Source organism: Strix aluco, chromosome Z, assembly GCF_031877795.1.
Source record: "Strix aluco isolate bStrAlu1 chromosome Z, bStrAlu1.hap1, whole genome shotgun sequence".
Taxonomy (NCBI): Eukaryota; Metazoa; Chordata; class Aves; order Strigiformes; family Strigidae; genus Strix; species Strix aluco.
In genome coordinates, this window is record NC_133971.1 from 36,045,632 (window position 1) to 36,066,675 (window position 21,044).

Sequence of the window (21,044 nt, forward strand, 5' to 3'; positions counted from 1 at the left end):
AAAGAAATGAAAACTAGAAATTGTAATAGTTGAAAGAGGAAAATATTTCTTAAACCAGCAATCATAAACCCCCTCCTTCTCACTTGCTCACCACTTTTCCTATGTTTTCGTGGAAGTTCAGCATTGTCTCACTTCTCTGTGCAACTCGAAATATGTGCATTTCTAAATTTGAAGGAAAGACCTATCAGAACTCTTAAAAAAGATCTTTGAGGCCTTCCTCATAAATCATGGAGAAAATAAGTACAACTATCCTATTTCTTCTGTAAACATTGTTAAAGTTTGTTAAATCTGTGATTCAATATATTTGGCTGTTGTGGTATTAATTTTGGTAAAATAATCAGTACACTGAGAAATCTTGATAAAAGTCTGCTAGCTTTAGAGAGATCTTTTGATTTTCTATTGAAGATAGTTGTTGTCTTGTTCTGAAGGAGAAACAATATGATGGAATGATTGTCATGTGCTGAAACTGATATTGCTTGTAAAGTTCAAGTCTGCTTCCTAGAAGGCAAGAGTGATTGGAAGCAAATGAAAAGATAGCAAAAATAGAAAAAAGCTATTTCTGCTCCTGAGATTTACTCAAATCATACAGTGTTGGTTTTTATTAACTCTTGTGAGGCCTGTCAGACTTGTAGTTCTGTTGAGATGTTTTGTGTCTTAGATGACCATTGCTTTTAGCGATTCCAAGTCATGGACTTATGGTACTGTGAGCAAAGGTACAATCTGCTCCTCATTCATAAAAAATGAGAAATCGGGGAAAGAAGAAATTAAGTGGGAAACCTATGAAGAAGCCAAACAGTGGAGGTGAAGATAGGAACTCAGATCTTGTGTTTCATTTGATAATCCAGTTTAAGATAGAGTTGTGCAGAGGTGAGATAGTGTTTTTTGTTTGGCCAGTTTTAGTGAGGTTCTGGTTATCTAATGGTACCTGTGATATTTTAGTAGATTAGGTTCCAGAAGGTTGGGAGAACAAGGAAGCAGGGAAATGGATAGCTGTGACAGTGTTGGTTTTCCTTTTAGGTCAGGTATTGTCCTCATGCAAATTCTGTTTCTCTTTTAACATTCAAAAACTAGTAAAAGGTAGATGAAGCTGCACTCTTGTGATTTTTTTTTTTTTTTTAACCTGTTGAATAGACCTAGCTGCCAATATGATGGTTTTGGCTTAATAATTTCTGGTTTTATATTAGGCTGTTTTTAGCAGGTTTGGTCTTAATGCAGTCCATAGTTTTTGTTCATATGCTTTCTTACAGTTCTGCTTGTCTTCATCTTTTACTGACTTTTTTTTCCCCTAACATTTTTATATAATTAACACATTATGGTTTTACTTTGTAACATAACTACATCAATATTGGTCTTCCAGTAATAAAACTATTACAATGAAAATAAACCAGTGCAAAATAAGAACTTATGTATACTAGAAAATGTAAATCTGGAAAAGCTTTTAGGTCACATCTAGTTTTCACAAACTTTAAGTGTATTTTTAAAGAACATTGTTTTCTTCCTCTCCCTTGAGAATTTTTTCGGCAGTTTTTATATAATGAGCGTACATTAGAAGGCTGATTTACTATCTATTTTGAAATAAAATCTAAGAGCTACATATGGTAAAACAATGTTGAAGCATGTATTACAGGCTCAATGTTTATTAATAGAAATTGTGTATTATTGCTAGAAGTATTAGTAATTGATATAGCAAAAGGCAGCCTTATTTGAATAATGTTGATTTCTGCTGCCTTATGTCACATAGAGTACTCTTTTATTGTTGATTGTAGGTTGCCGTCTTCCTTCAAAATTCTGTTTGGTTAAAACTTTGTTTATTCAAGAGAACTATTTGGCATATTTTTTTATACATGGGACAGTGAGTAACTTGTAGGGGACTTTAACTATAATAGAGGGTTTTTTTTGAAATTGCCTTTGAATATGCACAATCTAACTTTTTTGTCTATAAATATATCTTTTTTCCTTTTTTCTAAGGCTGATAAAGAATTTGTGTGGTCTCTGTGGAAACATCTCCAAGTGTCAAGTCCAGATCTTACTCAAGCTGTCAGCTTGGTTGTGGAAAGGTGAGTTTAAAGATTTAACATGATGCTAAAACCAAAATGAAACAAAAAACCTTTGCTGTTACCATAATCTTTATCTTTTTTAACTGGGAACTGTGTTACAAAAATGTGTTACAAAATTTCCATTCTTAAATTTTGTCAAGAGTACCTGGAATATGTTAAAAGTTTCCTTTTTTGGTATAAGATGAAGTATACTTCAGAATCTGTTTTCACTGAAGTTGCTGTGCTGCAGTTGAATTCAATTATTAAATTATAAATGTACTACATATTCTGTTTTTCTGTTGAAAGAGCAAGAGGAGGTAAATGACGTTTTCTGCTAAATAGTTGGATAACAGTTACATATATAGATTCTGTTTATCTGCATTCTTAAAGAAGTGAAAGGCTAAGACATGGTAACAGAAGAGATCACTATGCAGTTTAATTGTTACTCCTTTGAGGATATTGATGATGATGATGATTTCCTCATGGTACTTACATAATATCATCTGATTGCTATGAATGTTAGTTAATCATCACAGTATATGATTGGTTGTTTTAGAACGCTATTTATAAATTCAGAATTTTTGTAGGCCAAAGATAAGGAGAATGTGAATGAGTTTGTAATGTCAGAATTCAAACAATTGGTTCTCTTATGGTCGGAAGATTTGTCTATTCTGTCTCCGAGTGCCATGGGTTCCCTCTTTTAAAATGAAAAGGTGGGGTTTTTTTAAAAGAAAAAAATGGATTTTAACGTCTTTAAATGGCTTGTCAATGTTACTTGGGAAGTTTGTCATAGAGCCAGGAGGCGTTCTGGCTCCTCTGGATTCCTGTTCAGTGCTTTGATCTTGAAAGGCATGTTCTGTTTGTTCACATCATTCCGTTCTGGACTTAATCAGTAAATGTTCTACCACTTCTGAAAATATGGCATTAAGTTCTTTAGCTAGGAGTGCATTCACTATAGTGTTGTCCCATCTTTTGCATTGCATAAAGCATTGAAAATTTTGTCCAAAAGTACGGTATGGTCATGTAACCAGAGCTAATATACTAAAGCATTCATATCGAGTGAAAGAAATTGGTGATTTCTTTGCTGTTCATGCAGCTTGTTTTAAGACAGCTGTTACATGAGGGTTCGCATGTGGTCACCAACGATGATGTCAAATAACTTCTGGATTTGTACAGGGACACTTACCTGCAGAGGGTAGTAGCTTGCGGTTGGGACAGTATACTACTTTCACATTGCTTGCGTGTTTTGATTTAGAAAGTAATTTTAATATATGAGGAAGACTTACGAACAGGTTTACAGCATCCCTTATTTACATTGAAATGCAGATTCTTACTGACTTGTTTCATGACAAAATTTGGTCGTATTTTCTTGAGTACAGGGATAGTATTGATCTTCCTTCTTCAAACATAAAAAAAAATGCAACTGCTTAAAATATATGAATATAGTATTTAATATATGTAAGCATACATTACATGTATATAAGCGCAAGTATATTGTAAACATTAACAGATTGTTTTACTTTAACCACATTTTGTAGAGCTGAACAATATGGAAAATTTTAGCTCTTTCACATGAAGCTTAATAAGGTAGAAACAGAAGTGTTCAGGCTTATTAACATTTTTGATTCGTGCTGGATATAAAAAGATATCAGGATATTAGAACAAATTGAAGCATAGAGTTGTTAGAAAGCATGCATTTCAATAATGGTGAATATAATGAATTGTTTGGGGTTCTTGAATTATATACCTAAATAAGATACAGCCTGTCGTCTTTGTTTATCCTTCTTCAGGTCTAGGAATATTTTTATGCTTGGTAGTTATCTCTTGCTTTAAATTATTTTATACTTTATTTAGAACAGAAATTGATAATTGTGTGTGCATTATCCTGATTGATACAATTGAACATGGGACTGTTAGATACCACCTTGCTGCACACAGGCATGATAATGAGCTGAATTTTTTTAGGTGTTATCGCTACCCCAGAGAATCCTGGAATAGGTTTGGATAAAACCCATTCAGTATATAGGAGTTTTATTAATCATGACTCAACTTTGGGGTTCCTTTGGTTTGACAGATGGTGCAATAGTGTGTATTTTTCTCTTTAATTGATGTAGCTTCATCTCTTTTGACTAAGAACGGTCTAATTGCTGCTTTGGAAAGAATTTCTAACCCAGTTTTACCTGTGAATCTTCTGCATAACCAAGTTACAGCCCATATATTGTCTCCTAACTTTTCTAGCTGTAACTTTCCGTAATCTTTTCCTAAGTAGCTTCTGTTTCATGACTGTGCCTCTTCACACTCTCATCCTTTCAGAAGAGTTTTTGTCTTATTCCGTATCTTATAGCAGTAAATATTTTTTTTTTTATATATTGCTACAGTGTCAGTTTATCTTGGTTTCAATAAGTTGATTAGATTTCCAGGGAATCTGCTACCTAGCACTACTGCTGTCCAGAAAATTACAGGACAAGTGGTTTTCTGGCTTTGTTAATCTAGGAAAAATATGTGGATTTAAAGGATAAAGAAATGGTATTACCAAGTTACTGTTATAAGCAAAATGATTCCTGAAGCATGTTACTCAGCAGATCTGTGCTGCTCAAAGCCTATTTTTCTATGTTTTACATGGTTGTACAAGACAAGAGCTGGAAATTGGAAATTTACACTGAAATCTTATAAAAACCAACTTGAGTCTTAGAGACTTTCTCCCCTTCTCATCTATATTAGGAACAACGTTGACTCAGTCATATCCAAGTTGATAAGGTTTTCCATCTTGCCCTGACTAGGAGATTTTGGGATAGATACAAACAGAATGAAATGGATTTAAACTTTTCGTTTCTGATTGTGACATGGATACCACCAGTGTTTGCATAGCTTCAATTTTCAGTGTGTTCTTTTCATCAAAAATTCCATAACTAGAAGCTTCCGGCGCCCACTGAGTCTTTGTTATGGATTACCTGAGATCAGAAGCCGGCTACCTAATGGAAGCAAACAGAATCTAAGAAGGCATAGTCATGTGTATCTTAGATCATAAATATAATTAACCAAACAATAATGTCCTGTGGATTTCAGTCTTAAAATTGACAAAAGCAACAGCCAGACTTTTTTCAGGAGGTTACAGTGACAGGAATAAAAAGATGCAGGTGTGAAAGGACAAAATGTTCACTTACAACCTTGTATCAGGAGATTGAGTGGTCAGTACTAGCCATACAGTCAGGTAATCTATATTTGTAGCGTTACTTTATATTTGTAGCATTAGACAGTTCTTTATAAGTACCTTTTTCTCAAATAAACCAGGAAAGGTAAAAGACATAATTTGGGCGTCATAGGGGGGCATAATAGTAGGTTTCCATTATTTGTCTGCTATTTTGAAGTGCTTTCATGGTCCCAAAATAGAAGTTTGCCTGCCCTAAAATTGTAAAAATGTAGCTGGTAGCTTTTTATGACTGTGCTGTTGATTCCTGTAATACACCAATGATATTTTACTTTTCAGCAGTCTTTGCAGTTCTTGCTGGATAACTGTAACTATATTCACATTTTAATATTCAGATATAAACAAAAAATTAGCTTTACTGTGCAAATGAGAAATGCCTTTGGGATATGTAAAAGCCTCCAGGTATTTTAAAACAAGCCATTGTAAAAGTACTACTCATGTTAGTATACTTTCCAGCTACTTTAAATACTATTGATCTCAGTATTATGTAAAGAGCATGCTATTTCTGGTTCACTGCCTTTTGAAACACTTTTTTTTTTATGATGAGTGGAAAAAAAAAAAAGTGCTAGAAAGTACCTTTTACAGGTAAATGCATGTGTAAATTCAAATAGAGTTGACGTTCAGATGAGAGTATCAAAGGTTTTGAAATATTTTTGCAAACTTTGAGAGCTCTCCTTTAAGACTTTTCTCTTATAATACATGAAGTTTTGACAGGTCAATTGACTCTAATTTTTCTTCTAGGGCTTCTTGCTGATTCCTGGCTCCTATCCTTTCTTCTGGGAGATGTAGCAGGATCCATTAATGATCAAACTGTGGCAGTGATACAAGACTTGGTAGATGTAAATAGGGATTGTATTAATGCTAGATGATACCCTTGCAGATAGTTATATTTGGCAAGCTTGCCTTACATAAATGTTTTTCCACACCTAAATTCCAAGTGTGCTGTGTCTTGCAAGTTTTAACAAAAAGCAAGAATGGATTTATCATTTCAGGCCACTCTTAAGATACAGTAGCAACCTGAATGTTAGTGCCAGTGATAAGAGTTTTGTTGTTCTTCTTCTGGAGAGTTGTATCTGTCTAAAGGTGTACAAATGGATTAAAAAAATGGCTGAAGAGCAAACAATCAGAAATAACCAAGGAATTTTTGGAAGGATAATCACAGGAACTTATATCGTTTACTACATCCCGTGAATAGCAAATCATGGAATAAACATAAAACAGTTTAACAGATTTCTCACTGACTGATAAGGTGTAGATGTACTAAAAATGACAAGTGCTTTTTATGTAAAAGGATAAGTGAATGTGTTGTATGAATGAGCAATATAGATTGCTGATGTTAATTGAAAAATAATTAAAAAGCCTGTATCTTGCATCTTTTGAAGGAATAATAAATACCTTGCAGAAGCTGTCTTAAACCACTTACCGTTTTGCTCTTGTGCAAATTAACAGGAAACAGAATGACAGGAGAATGAGGAAGTAAACGAGGTCTAATGTTTTTAAAGGCCATTACTGTTTTGTCACTCTGAGTTTAAAATAAAGTAGACTCCCTACTTATTATCACTCAATAAAGTGGACAGAATAATAGAGCATAAGAGTACAACCTTTCTATCTAAGGTCAAATAATTGTGATTTTCTACAGTTGATGAAAGTTTAATATCCTGTTTCATTAAAAATTCTCAGAACATTGAACATAAGTCAACATTCCATGGAGAAGAAGGTATTATGCAGCTTGCATGTGTGCATATCTGCATATTGGAGCACAAAATATTGACATGATAATTGCAGTCAAGCCTGATTGAACAGTGGCCTCTGGGAATTCAGCTGGTGTTGTACCAACTGGATGGCTGCTCAGGACACAGTTTGAAATGCAAGGTGCAAGTTAGCACTTTATTCAGCACAGGCAGGCATCATTTAAAAATCCTTGGGGGAAACCATGGTGATGTGCAGATGTTAAAGCAGTCTGTTCTGAAGTGCTGATATTTTGAACACTGTAAGAGACTTGTGTATTTTAGATGAAAAATGTTTGCAAATTATTAGGGAAAAATGTCACTATTTTCTTTACTACTCTAGTGTAAAAATATGTTTAGTATTTTAAGTACATTGCTTAAAATAAGGCCTTAATAAATCATCTAATGAATTAAATCAATCAAGTTAGAGATGCAAGAAAAATTACATTTCTGTAATGATGCTTTTCCATTTTGATACATATCATGGAACATAGAACTGGTTCTATAAATAATTTACTAAGGTAATAATTTCATTTTGCTGTTTTTCTTTAATTAGATCTTAAATTATTTTTCTAAAGAAACAAAAATAGGTGTATACAGTTTTGCTATAACTCCTGTCTTAGAAAAGTGCAAAATGTGTGGTATCAATTTAAATTCTTTTTTTGTTCCATGCTGTGTAAATCTTCTAAAAGTACTATTTGTAAGTATTAAAAGAAAAAAATTACAATATTCATCAATTATAATTTATATTGAAGTTTAAAGATTTTCTAGAATCTGAGGTGAAAATAAACTATTAAATGAAAACTATTTAGCTCTATTTTTTTATCTCTTCTTAATAGGTACATGGAAACACAGTAAGGTTTCTAGTTGGAAGAATGAGGCATAGGCTCTGTTTCTGCTAACCAGTGACTGTGCAACCACAGAGATGTGGCTGTACACAGTAAATTACAATATTGGTGCCATATTTACAGTAGCATTGACAGTCAGTGCTCTATAACTTTACTTTGCACGTGGGCAATTCTTTATCTCTTTAATACCAACATTGAAGGTATGCAATTGTGTAAGTCTGTTTTTACAATAGTTGGAAGTCAGAAGACAGGGAGAGATGGTAATACAATTAAATGCTGCATCACACAAGCTGATATTTTGTAGCCTTTCTAGTTCTGCAGCCCTTTACATTCAAAGAAATGTCTTTCAAAAGTAACAATATTTCTAGAAGCAGTTTATTTTTAGTTATACAGGTGTACTGTTACAATAGTCTTTGTTCTTTTACCACAGAACCCAAAGTTTGCAGTGTAGCCTTTCTTAGCTATCTAAGGCCAAATTTGTAGATGCATTTGCTGTCTTTTTTTTTTTTTTTTTTTGAATCCTACTGTTTGTAAAACTGAAAGGACATATTCCATGGAACATGTAAACGGTAAATGCCATTTATTAGTTAAAATTAGGTTCATTTACCTGATGTAAAAACAACATAATTATATACAACTCTGAATTACTTTTTCATGACAAATGGTTAATTGCTTGACTGATTAAGACCTGTGGTAGGATACAAGATGCCTCTTTTCCCAGACTGCTTTTGCTGAAGAGTTTAGGAAGCATGGTGTTTTATAAACTTCAAACTTCTATTTTTGAAAATCTTAAGGTTTTTGTACTGTGTATTCTGTTTTCATACCTTGTTCATAGTTAAATGTTTTCTCATAGTCTAATGTTTCATTTTTCACAAGCCATTAAAAATGTGCCAAACCTCAAACATATTATCCTGTCCTGTTGTGTAGAGTATAGCATAACACAGGAAAAAAAATCATAACACAGGAAAAGTGTTAAGCTTAAGAATATTTTCTCAGTTTCTTCATTTTTGTGGGAAGCTGAATCTCCATAATCTTTGTAGCTAAATACGTCTGCGTTAAACATTTAAAATAGGTAGTACTCATGGGAAAACTGATTGGAGCTTAAAAGTTGTACAAATTGACAACCTTTCTTCACTCCATTTTTCATCCTAAAGAAGTCTACAAATATTCTTAGCTCACATCATTATTGCTCATCAGTAGTTCTAATTAGCTAAACAGGAGTTTGTCTCAGTCATTGATCATCATCAGCTTCTTGACAGTGCCTGATTTCCCCCCCCCCCCCCCCGCCCTATATTCCACTGGACTTTTTAAAATATATTGTAAATACATAACAGCTCAATTAATGAAGTTGGTTGAAGATTTTTCTTAATATTTGTTACTGTTCAAAAAAAGAGGAGGTGATTGCTGCAGTTCTTATCAAGTCTTATTTCAGGGTGCAACAACCGATCCAAATATGATATGTAAGTTCCAGTCAGTCATATTGCCTTGAGTGTCTGTGGGGAGCTGTCCTATGCCACCAGGAGAAGCTGCTGATAAAGTTCCATATGAGGTCTCAATTTATGCTTTAGGCTTCTAACAACATCCATTGTGTGCTTAAATTCTGATAATTAGGATTTTTTTCTTTAGCTGTGGGTGTTAACTAGTGAAACTATTTTGGGGGGCATTACTACAGCTTGTGCTGTCTAGAGAGTGAAAGAAAACACCAGAAAGCCAAAGAACCTTGGATTTACTTTAAACTTTTCACACTCATTATGATGATGATAGATCTGTATTTATAAACTTTGTTCCTTGACAGCTTTGTTCAAAGGACTGTTTGACTGAGCATCGGGTAAACAGGGAAAATACCACATTTAACTAGAAATGCACTTTGAACCATTGGCTAATGTGTGCCTGTGTTACAGGCACAGTTTTTGCTTTAACAAAAGTCTGTTGTTGCTCTCCAATCCCAGACTTTATTCTTCAAATCTCTTTCATGCAGCCTTGCCATAAAATCACAGGGCTCCATAAGTTGACTACCAATAATACACCAGAATTAGCTGGGCATACTGTTTGTCAGTTCTGTAGAGCAGATTGATCCTTTGCTTCGTTCTCAGCTGGTTTATTCAATTTCTCCCCATTCGCTCTTTGAAATAAAAATAATTAAAAAAAAATAAAACACAAAAAACCAAAACCCCACAACTGTAAAGTTCTTTTGAGCCTTGCTTTGGGAAATATACCTGACCCATCACATTTTCAGATTAGAAAACAAATGTAATAAATTTTGAAGTGATGGTTAAATAGCCGAGTTAAGAGGCTAGTTAATTATCCAGTATTTGTATTTAATTGCACCTCATTTTAAAAGGCTGAGTTTGTGAGAGGAGATAGCAGTTAGAGGAGTTGGGAAGACAATATCATATTGTGGATGGTAGATACAGAACGAGTGGTTACAGCGACAGTTAATTTAAGTAGAAATATAAAATAAAAACAGCTGAATTAAAATGGAGAGGGAAATACATCAGGGTGGGAACAAAGAATGGATAGAACATGTCAGCCAGTGGTTAAGGTCAGGACACTTTTGAGGGCCGGCGGCAATGCTATTCAGTGGTTCATGGCGCTTGTGTGTGTGTGTATTTTATTGTATGGTTCTTTCTGTGTCTACACATTACTATTCTAAGTACTTTGTAGTAAAGACCTATTTTGCTTTTTGTCTTCTGAAGCTCTTAAAATTGTGAATCAAGCAGTTATGTGTGTGTCTAATATTAAATTCTTAAGTTCTCTAGCTGTAATTGAGACCTGAGGAAATTTGAAGTGCTATAATACTTAAAGTTTAGACATAGATTAGTATAGGTTCATCACTTCCTGAGATGGTGTAACGTGTTTACAGTTTTTTTTTATACTGGCGCAGTTTCTGATTTATTTAAGTTGTGGAATAATGTATGATACCTATCATGAACAGTATGCCTGTTTCAGGAACATGCAGAAGCTTCTGGTAAGTATTATATGCATAATCTATTCACAGACATTTTTCTTTACTAACTCCTAATTTTTAAAGTTTTCTAATATCATTTAGTACAAAATTTTATAAGGTTATCAAAGTCTTCTACTGTTTTTAAAAACCTGACTGAGAATATGCTTTCTGTAAACTAGTTATGCATTATAAGCAGGGTTTCATTAACTGTCATGTGTTATGAAACCTGTTTGTTGCTTTCTCTCTTGTGCTCCCTTTTTTGGTCCTTAGGTTTTGTTTTTTTTTTTTTTTCCAAAGGACATACATCACAGTGTAACCTTTGGAATACATCAGATAACTTCATATTTGCATGTACCTCTGTAATTGCAGCCTACCTAGTTCAGTTTTAGAAGGTGTTCAGACATAAACTATGAAAAACTGGCAGTACTATGTATTTCATTGCTGATGTCTTCCTAGCAACCTATCATGAAAATTCCTTGATGCTTCTGGTTGCAGGTGATCAGATGCTTTGAGGTCAGGATTTGATGTGCATTTTTCTGTTAAGTTTCTGTCTGGGTTAAAATGCTAAATACCTTTCAGACATGAAGTGTCTTTTGGAATACTTGTTGAATATACATGGTTTCACTTTTCTCTGCTCATTACAACTCCCGAATTGTTTTCTTTATGGAAGTAGATTTTTTTAATGCCATACAGCTGCTTAAGATCCCATATTTTTGTTTCTCATAGCTAAATGTAATTTAAATACATATCTTTTCAGATAGGGGTTTTTTTTGTTTGTTTGTTTTCTTCCAGTGCTACAACACATCAATGCTGCTGTATGTTGCAGTAGGAGAGTGCTACTTACAGTTATGATGCCTTGAGACGTCAGTTTCCAAAAACCTTGCTTTAAATTCCATGCCATTGTTATTTAAATCTTTATTTACTCAAGATCAGACTAGATATTTTAGCAGTCACAGAACTTTATTTAAAAAAATGTGTTACTGGATATCCTGTGGGGATAGTGTGCCTTTAAAGTCACTGATAACAGTAGAGTATGCAGTAATACATAATAGGGGAGAAAAATAGTTATGCACATATCTACTATCCTTATTGGTCTGTTAAAAAATGCTTCGGCAGATGAAACCTTTTGTGCACATCTGGATATTCTCATCTGCTTTTGATCAGATTTACAGACTCATGGGTACCACTCTTCCATTCCCTTCCACCTCTGAAACGTTCCCATTTTGTTAGGGCAAAAGTTGCACAAGTAAGATTCCCTGGCTTCTAGGAGTGATTTATACCCAGCCATGATGGAAATTTAACTGTATTGTGAGAGCAGTGATAATCTGAATGAGTTTCTGCTTCTCTGTCACCTGTGATGCTGGGGATGCCTGAAGTATTTGGCCATTTTTAGGGAATATATGTTTCTCAGATGTTTTCTTGCAGATTATAACAACACCAGGCTGTGCAGTGCTGTTGACACACTGTGTGGAAGGGATGTGCCATTCAGAGGGACCTTGATAGGCTTGAGAGGTGGGCCTGTGCAAACTTCATGAGGTTCAACAAAGTCAAGTGCAAGGTCCTGCACAAAGGTCAGAGCAATCCCAAGCACAAATATAGGCTGAGCAGGTTCAGAGCAGCCCTGTGGAGAAGGACTTGGGGGTATTGGTAGATGAAAAACTGACCATGAGCCAGCAATGTGCGCTCACAGCCCAGAAGGCCAACCGTATCCTGGGCTGCATCAAGAGGAGTGTGGCCAGCAGGTCGAGGGAGGGGATTCTCCCCCTCTACTGCGCTCTCGTGAGACTCCACCTGGAGTACTGTGTTCAGCTCTGGGGTCACCAACATATGAATGACATGGACTTGCTTGAGCTGGTCCAGAGGAGGGCCACGGATATGGCTGGGGCTGGAGCACCTCCCCTGTGAGGACAGGCTGAGAGAGTTGGGGTTGTTCAGCCCAGAGAAGAGAAGGCTCCTCAAGACCTTAAAGCAGCCTTCCAGTTCTTAAAGGGGGCCTACAGGAAAGATGGGGAAGGATGCTTTATCAGGGAGTGTAGTGATAGGACAAGACATGGTTTTAAACTGAAAGAGGGTAGGTTTAGGTTAGATACAAGGAGGAAATTCTTTCCTGGAACACTGGAACAGGTTGCCCAGAGAAACTGTGGCTGCCCCCTCCCTGGCAGTGTTCAAGGGCAGGTTGGACGGGGCTTTGAGCAACCTGGTCTAGTGGAAGGTGTCCCTGCCCATGGCAGGGGGTTGGAACTAGATGATCTTTAAGGTCCCTTCCAACCCAAACCATTCTGTGATTCTAGATGCATTATAGGAACTGTCTTGTGATAAGGACTATCTGTGTATCCTTGCTGTAGCAACATTTGTTTTCTTTCTGCCTAAAACAGAAGGCAAATAAGGGCATTGGCATTTAAAATTTAGTCAAATAAGATAGCAATGAGGTGAAGTGTTTTTTTTAAATAAAGCATTAATGACTCATCAGTTGGTTTTCTATGAAGTGTTGCAGAGATGGTTATAGCTCTGCACTTATTAACCACATAGAGAGGCTCTGGTCATCCCCTTTACCCAAGCTTCAGAGCTGTCTTTCAGAGGTTCTATCCATGTGAAAGATAGTAAAATAGTTAACCATTATGTTCCAAAGTAGTGTTTCAGACATAGAAATGCCATGTAGCTGAGAGAAGGACTTCACAAACCCGTGCAGCTTAGTGGCTCTACATTGCCAAGGGAAAAAAGCATTTTGCTCAGTCTATGGACAAGTTCACACTTTGCATTTCGGAAAAAATGAGACAGATAATTTCAGTTGCTTAAAAATGTATTTTAAGACCTCTTGCTTCTGTTTCTTTTTGAACAAAGTTGTGTTAGTTGTTTACAGATGTAATTTTCTGTCACTTGCCATATGCTCCCTGCTTAATTCTGCAAGGCTTGTCAGCTTCAGATAATTTAATTTTCTGTGCTTTAAAATGACATTCATTATCAGGACATGAAAAATTCAAATGATTAACTGCAAATTGTGACTAATAAAGTGTCTATTTTTTTTGTTTGTTTCCAGAGAAAAACAGAAAGCTGAAGTCAAGGACAGAAGGGTTTTAGAGATTTTGCAAGCCAAAGACAGCAAAATAGAAACCCTAGAACAGGTTTGTATTATGTTTAAATAGAGCAGTTAAGGAAACTTCTATTATTGACATCAAATTTATATTTCTTAAGATGTGAAATTATTTTGCTGTTGTGTCTTAAGGTGAAAGTTGCAGATGATTCAGAGATGGTAACCTTCTGATAAAGTATTAATTAAACTCTGCTGTTTGACCTTTCACCTGAAAAGTTCCGATGACTTTAGATTAAACTTTCTGAAAAGTTTTATCAGCCTATTGCCTTATTTTGCCTAATGGACTAACCTAAACTTGGATTTTAATCTAGAAGAGTTCTGACTGTGCTTAGGTTTGTAATATGCTTGTGGTTTGGAAAGATTTGCCATACTGACAAATGAAAAAATAAAGCAGAGTAATGAGGACTAACCACGTAGTATCCTAAAAGTAATACAGCTATGTATTCAGTGTTACTGACCTATATCAATATTTATTAAGTAGCTGTTAGCATAAACTATAAAACAATACTGACAAATTCAACATGTCATACATAAGTCTTGCGTCGTGTATTCTCGAACTGTTCATTTAAAACTAAGTGCTGTGTATCAGTAAAAAAATTTAAATTGAAACGATGTATTGAGCCAAGCCGCTGGTGAAATTGAGGAAGTATGCGTGCATTTTCTAAAAATCAAAATAATTATTTGAAGAGTAATCAAAGCTTTTGAACCCTTCGTAGTATTTGAAATATGATACTTAGGAAATCCAACACTAAAATACTAAACACGAGAACAATAAACATTGCACTTTCCTTTTCTCCATAAATTATAAATTACTACCTCCTCAAGACTATGAGGAGAACAGAATGTACTTTTCCATATTATTAATAATGTTAATAAGAAAGTCATAATCAGACCAAGTGTGATATGGAGGAAGAGAAAAAGAATTAGAATTACTTCACAGATAATAAAGCTGATAGCAGAAACACAGAGAAAGGTCTAGGGTGTGCTTTTCAGATCTCTAAATTCTTCAGTTCCTGGGGATAGTGTCTTAAATGATAAATAGTTTTTTCATAGAATCACAGAAAGGTTGAGGTTGGAGGTCATCTGGTCCACCACCCCTGCCCAGTCATCTGGAGCCAGTTGCCCAGGACCATGTCCAGATGGCTTTTGAATACCGTCAGGGTTGGAGACTGTACAGTCTCCCTGGGCAACCTGTGCCAGTGCTTGGTCACCCTCACAGGACAAAGTGTTTCCTGATGTTCAGAAACAACCTCCTGTGTTTCAGTTTGTGCCCATTGTGTCTGGTCCTGTTGCTGGGCACTGCTGAAAAGGACCTGGCTCCATCTTCTTTGCATCTTCCCTTCAGGTATTTATATACATTGATGAGATTTCCCCCTAAGCCTTTTTCTTTTGACTGAAGAGTCCCAGCTATCTCAGCCTTTCCTTACAGGAGAGATGCTCCAGCATCTACATCATCTTAATGTCCCTTTGCTCGTCTCTTTCCAGTAGCTCCATATCTCTCTTGTACTATGGAGCCCAGAACTGGACACATGAGTCCACATGTGGCCTCACCAGTGTTGAGTAGAGGGGATCACCTCCATCAACCTGCTTGCAGTATTTTGCCTATGGAGGCCATGATACCCTTTGCCGTCTTTGTCACAGTGGTACTTTGTTGACTTAGGCTCAACCTGTTGTCTACCAGGGTCCTCAGGTCCTTTTGTGCAAAGCCACTTTCCAGCTGGGCAGCCCCAAGCATGTATTGGTCCTGGTCCACGGACCCCAGCAGTCAAGGTTACATATTGTTCCTCCCTGGGTGCAAGACTTTTCATTTCCCATTGTTGAATTTCATGAGGTTCCTTTCAGCCCATTTCCTGAGCCTGTCCAGCTGCTGAATGGCATTGTGACCTTCTGGTGTATCAGCTACTCCTCCTGGGTTAGTGTCATCAGGAAACGTGTGGAGGGTGTGCTCTGCCCCATCATGCAGATCATTAGTGAATTTTTTCACATTTATGATGGCTTTTACTAAGGTCTTGCTTGAATTGAGGTAAGCTGTATAGTCAGTGGTGTAAACTCAGATTTGTTAAAAATAAACTTGATACACCTGCTGCTTGATGACAAATCACTGAAGTGAGGTTATCCATCCTTTTATTTTGTATTACAGCAGCGGCTGGAGTTTGTGTATGTTGTCATGTCCTTGTGGCTGTAGGTGTGATTTGTAATGTGTCTGTTGCATGCATGCACATCATTTTTATAAACCAGCAATGAATGATTATTCCTGCATTTCTACCCTATCCTTAGCTGAAAGAGAGACTACCTGTGTAAGAAGCTTATAAGTATTTTTGTGCAGTAATGTGCTTTTAAGAAGGGCTCCCTGTTGTGGCAGCTTCTGAACCTGTAGTGTGCATCTTCATGAGATTGCTCTTCGTGGTTTCAGATCAATTTCAGAAGCTGAAATTGAAATTGATCAGAAATCTGAAATTGATAATGTGATGCAGTTGCCATCTGGAAGTGAGAAAAGGCTGAAAATATAACTAGAACCAAGGAAATGTGCCAGGAAAGGAGGACTTGTCAACAAGATGGGAGGAATTAACAGATGAAGAGGACAGAAGCTGCTTTTCTGATGATCGTCACAACTGTAATGCGTGTTGTAATACAGCCCTTTCTAATAGCTTCCCTTAGAGTATCATTGACTCAGGGTGAGGCGTGGATTGTGAAAGGCACCAGATGGTGCCAATGGCCAGTTCTCTGTGTAAAAGCTGTGTACGAAGGTGGTGTCATTCTGACCTTCTTGCCTCATTCATTGGCTGGGACGCCACAGGATTGAAACAAAAAGGGGATCATTTTCTGAGGTTTTGGAGTGGTTTCTGTGGTATGGTAATCAATGACTGGAGTTGGCATAGAGCACAGTGTAGTAAGGAACATTCTCATTTAGTTTTTCTGAATTTGTTTTTTCTTCATCTAAAAAGAAAAAGATATTATTTGTGTAATTAGCATGCAAATATGTTGCTTATGAAACTGAGTTTTGACAGTAATGGCAATGAACGTTCTTTTCTGTAAAGTATAGACAGCAAGACTGTATTGCAGTCTATGAGTATGTTATGTCTAGGAAGGTGAGATTATCCAGTTGTTTCTTCTGTTGTTTTTCCCTTCCCCTTCACACACTGTACAGAGATATCAGTTGCAACAATATAATTTGTTATAGGGTATTTATTTACTAGGAATTTCTGAGTGGCTGCTAAACAGCTGATTGATTGAATCCATGCTGAGTAAGGGAAAAAAAGGCAAATAAATGACATATCTCATAATTCAGCATGTATGTAAGCTGATCCTGCTGCCAGAAACAACAACAAAACCGCAGAAGGAGAACATGAAATAATTTAATAGTAGTTATTTAATACTGAGACCTAAGTTACCTTTATTTGTAATGAGATATTTCAACTGTTTGAAGGATTTCCATTTTAATGGATATTACTGGAAATCAACTAAATTAATTCAGAAACATGACTGAGAAGTAATGTGGTCTTTAATCACTTTTGTGTAACCGAAAATGGGGGGAAAAAAGTGCACAAATATTAATGAGAATGGGACCTGTGGTTTTAAGGGTAAAAATCAGTGTAAATCAGTTTTGCAAAACTTCTGCTGCTAATATCTTTGGAACAGAGTACATACATTGAACTTTTAGGTACTTTAGTATGACTTAGTCTGCTGTGCACCTTTCCTAAATTACAGTGGTGCGATCTTCAGTTTTAGATAAATGTGTAAGACTATTTTTTCTTGCCATGAGCTTGTTGCAAAACTGCATATTCTGTTTAAACATTTTAAATGTGAAATAATGTGGAGCATTTCAAAATGTACCATTCAAAGGTTCAAATAAATATAGTATTTATTAAAGCTCTTAAGGATTTTTTTTTTTTAATCTATTATTGCATGTAAATTCAGCAATTCAGTACAAAATATATTGGAGTATTTAATTGTATTTTTCCCTTTTTAAATCTTTGTAATTGGTTGGTTGGTAACTTTTGGTCTTGATAGTCACCGCTGTGTCTCGTCTGGCATATACCTAGTTATTCTAAATGCTGTGTAGTAAAAATCTTACTCCTTTGAGGTTGGTGGCTAGATTGCTATACTGATCTTACTACTGTCATTTTTTTTTTTTTACACAGTGGCTCAAGACTCTTTTCTCAGTTAGTTATGTATCCTTGCATATATATGTAATTTCTCTGTGTTTCAAGAGAAAGAATTTCTAATTGCTGCCTTTAAGTGGCTAACTCACTATCCTAGAATTTTAATTATTCTTCTGAAGGGTGACTGCTGCAAATGTCTTTTTTTCATTCTCCCTTTTCTTTGGAAACATTTCCCACCTGATGTGTTTAATTTGTAATATCTGTGTATGTCTCAAATAGATCACTAGTGCTTTTTTTTTTTTTAAATAAGTTGAAGTTTCTGAAAGAAGGATTTAAAATTTTTGAATTTAAACAATTAGTTTGGAGGATAATGTGGGAACAGAGAACTCAGTCTTATGCCATTCATGCTATAGATAAAATATCTTCACCTGTTTTACTTAGAAGATAAAATTAAAGACATGTAAAAGTAACAGTAAACCTTTTCTGTCTTCTATAACATTGTTAATTAATTAGGTTTCAATTTTGATCTGGAGGAACTAAAGCTAATCTTTTTGTCCTAGACCTTGTAATGTTTCAAAACCTTATCAACTGATTATACTCCAGAGGGGTTAAAATAGTACTAGCTTGCCTCATTATCTGCACTTGAAAATCTTCAGCTTGCTGTGCAATTCTGTATTAAAGCCCCTTTAATGGGCCCAATTTAAAGAAGCATAATTCTACCTTCAAGCATTAATTAACGCTAATAAATTTGTCTTAACTTTTTGTTCTTTCACCTGATTGTATTTTTCTTTGTAATAAAATGCTGTTATTAAATCAAGACAAAGGTATACACATGTTATTGCCATCTAAACACTATTTCCAGTAGTATATAACCTTGATTATTCTTGTGTAATGAGGGACATGAGGATAATTTCAGTAATAGGGAGTTTGGATGAATGTGTCAGTAGTGATGAGATTATGTGAAGTCTATAAACTCTTTGCAAAAATTTTCCCAGTGAATGAGATTTATAGGTATTGTAAGCGAAGAATATTTGAGGACCCTGGTGCTTTTTTTTTTTTCCTTTAAAAAGACAATTTTATTCAAGTTGTACCTTGGAAAAAGGGATCAGCCTTCATTGGTCAAACCCGTCTTATATAGCCCCTTTGAACTGCATCAGTAAATTACCATATGTCTTTGTGCCTTTCTGCTTGCAATCTTCTAGTTAGTTTTCTCATAAAATTAAGGGAAAGAATCTTGTTAAGGAGCTGGTCTGAGTGAGAAAGATGGTGAGGAAAATGTATTTATTATTGAAATAGTTAAAAGTTGCTGATTCTGGTTTATTGATAGAAGGCTACCTGAGGTGGGTGGTATGATGACTATGGCTAATACCTGTGGACTTGTTTGTCTGAAGAAATTAATAAGCTGTAAATTATTGTGTACCTTTACAGCTCATTAATACTTCTGTGTGAATTCCCAGTAGGAATGCTTTCTCTACAAGTTGAAAATGTATTTCTGTGAGGTAGCTTACTCCATCTTGAGGAAGGAGTTTTGCTACTTAATCCACAAAAAAGTGGCTATATTGGGTGCTCGTACAGGTGTGCTGCAAATCCATCCTTCACCTTCTTATTAATTTGCCTGTGTAGCCATGCCTGAAGTTGGCTAAAACTTCCGGATGTTTATTACTCAGTCTTCGTGTTCAGTGGTGTTTCTACAAAGATAGCCTGAAATGATGGCTGCACTTGGATTAGATGTGAAAAGGTACAGTAAGTAAAGAAAGGTGGTGTTTCTTGTCCTCTGTCCATTCCACTGGTTTGAAATGCTCAATTCTCACCTTAGCAGAGCTCAGTATTCAAGCCTGGAAGGAAGAGGAATGTCATCTTGTGATCTCACTAATCCTCTGGGGAACTGGGATCTAGTTTGGACATTTCTTGTTTAATCCAGATAGGAATAGTTATCATGTAGCCAATTAGAGTTACAATAGGATAGCCTTTTTTTCTTGAGATAAAAATGGTTTCTAAAGCTGTTGGAAACTGTTATATATTATATGTATATTATATGGTTGCTGTAGTGATACTTTTTTTTTAAATTGTAAAAGCAGTATAGTTTTAAGAGAGTGAAGCTGGATTTTATTCCCCTTTAAGGATGTCGTTGATAAGGAACCTTTTCATATATCATGTCTTCTTACTTGAATACTGGCAGATTTTTTCAAGTTCAAGAAAATTGTTGTTCCTTAAGGACGAGGTAGCAGAAAGAAGCATGCAGTGCCCTTTGAGATTAGATTCTGCCTTTACTAATCTGCTGATCATACTTAGGAAGGAGCTTGTCAGAAAAGTTGATCATAGCAACAGCTGTTCTTTATTTACTACACCTGATCTGGCAGCATTGATGTATGTGAGTGTAATGAAATATGTGCTGTGTCAGGAGTAGATGCTAGTAGGTGTCGTTTCCAGCAGATCTCACATAGTCATGCATACTTCCAGAGACAGCCTTACTCACTCTGAAGACCTTGTATAGGCCTTGCTGAGGAGGAAAGTGTAGGGAAAAAAACCCCAACCTAGTTCCATTGAGACTATGCTCTTCAATGAAGAGAAGAGAAAAGCTCGTTTTAGTAGACTGTTGGTTTTGATTTGGAATGAGTAGAGAGGATAGGGAGTAAGAAGATACTTTGGATTTTCTGCTGCCTGACCTATAGGGCTGGACTGCTGCTTTCCACAGTTTCAAAATATAGCTGTGCAGAAGAGAGAAAAGTAGAGAAAGTATCAGTGTATTGGAAAGTGCTGCTTTATGGTGCTGTGTTACAGGTCCTATAGAAAATTGTGTGCCCTGGTGTGAAGAATCACTAGACAAAAGAGGAAAGGGGTTTTATTTAGACCAGCTATTGGTTACGGTGATGTTAGAGCTGTGGCAAGATTGTTAAATTATATTGTCAGTGTTCGCTGTAGTTATCCTGAGAGCTGTCATATCCTCATTAGAAGAAAATGGACAGTTAATCTCTAAATCTAGCAGATGCATTACTGCAATACATGCTATACTGGGAGAGGTGCTGGATTTATTATGAAGCTACAGCTTTTCTTTGTTTTTGGCAGTACAGTCTCATTTTCAAA

At 35.8% G+C, this 21,044-nt stretch overlaps 1 protein-coding gene across 1 annotated transcript in view; it reads left to right on the forward strand.

Annotated features, from left to right (window-relative positions):
- Window positions 1-21,044, forward strand: part of CNTLN (centlein) — a 205,359-nt gene that overhangs the window by 17,684 nt on the left and 166,631 nt on the right. Inside the window, exons 2-3 of the mRNA XM_074812180.1 lie at window positions 1,969-2,057; window positions 13,804-13,888. Of these exons, the coding sequence (XP_074668281.1) occupies window positions 1,969-2,057; window positions 13,804-13,888 (174 nt within the window). The remainder of the gene's footprint in view (window positions 1-1,968; window positions 2,058-13,803; window positions 13,889-21,044) is intronic.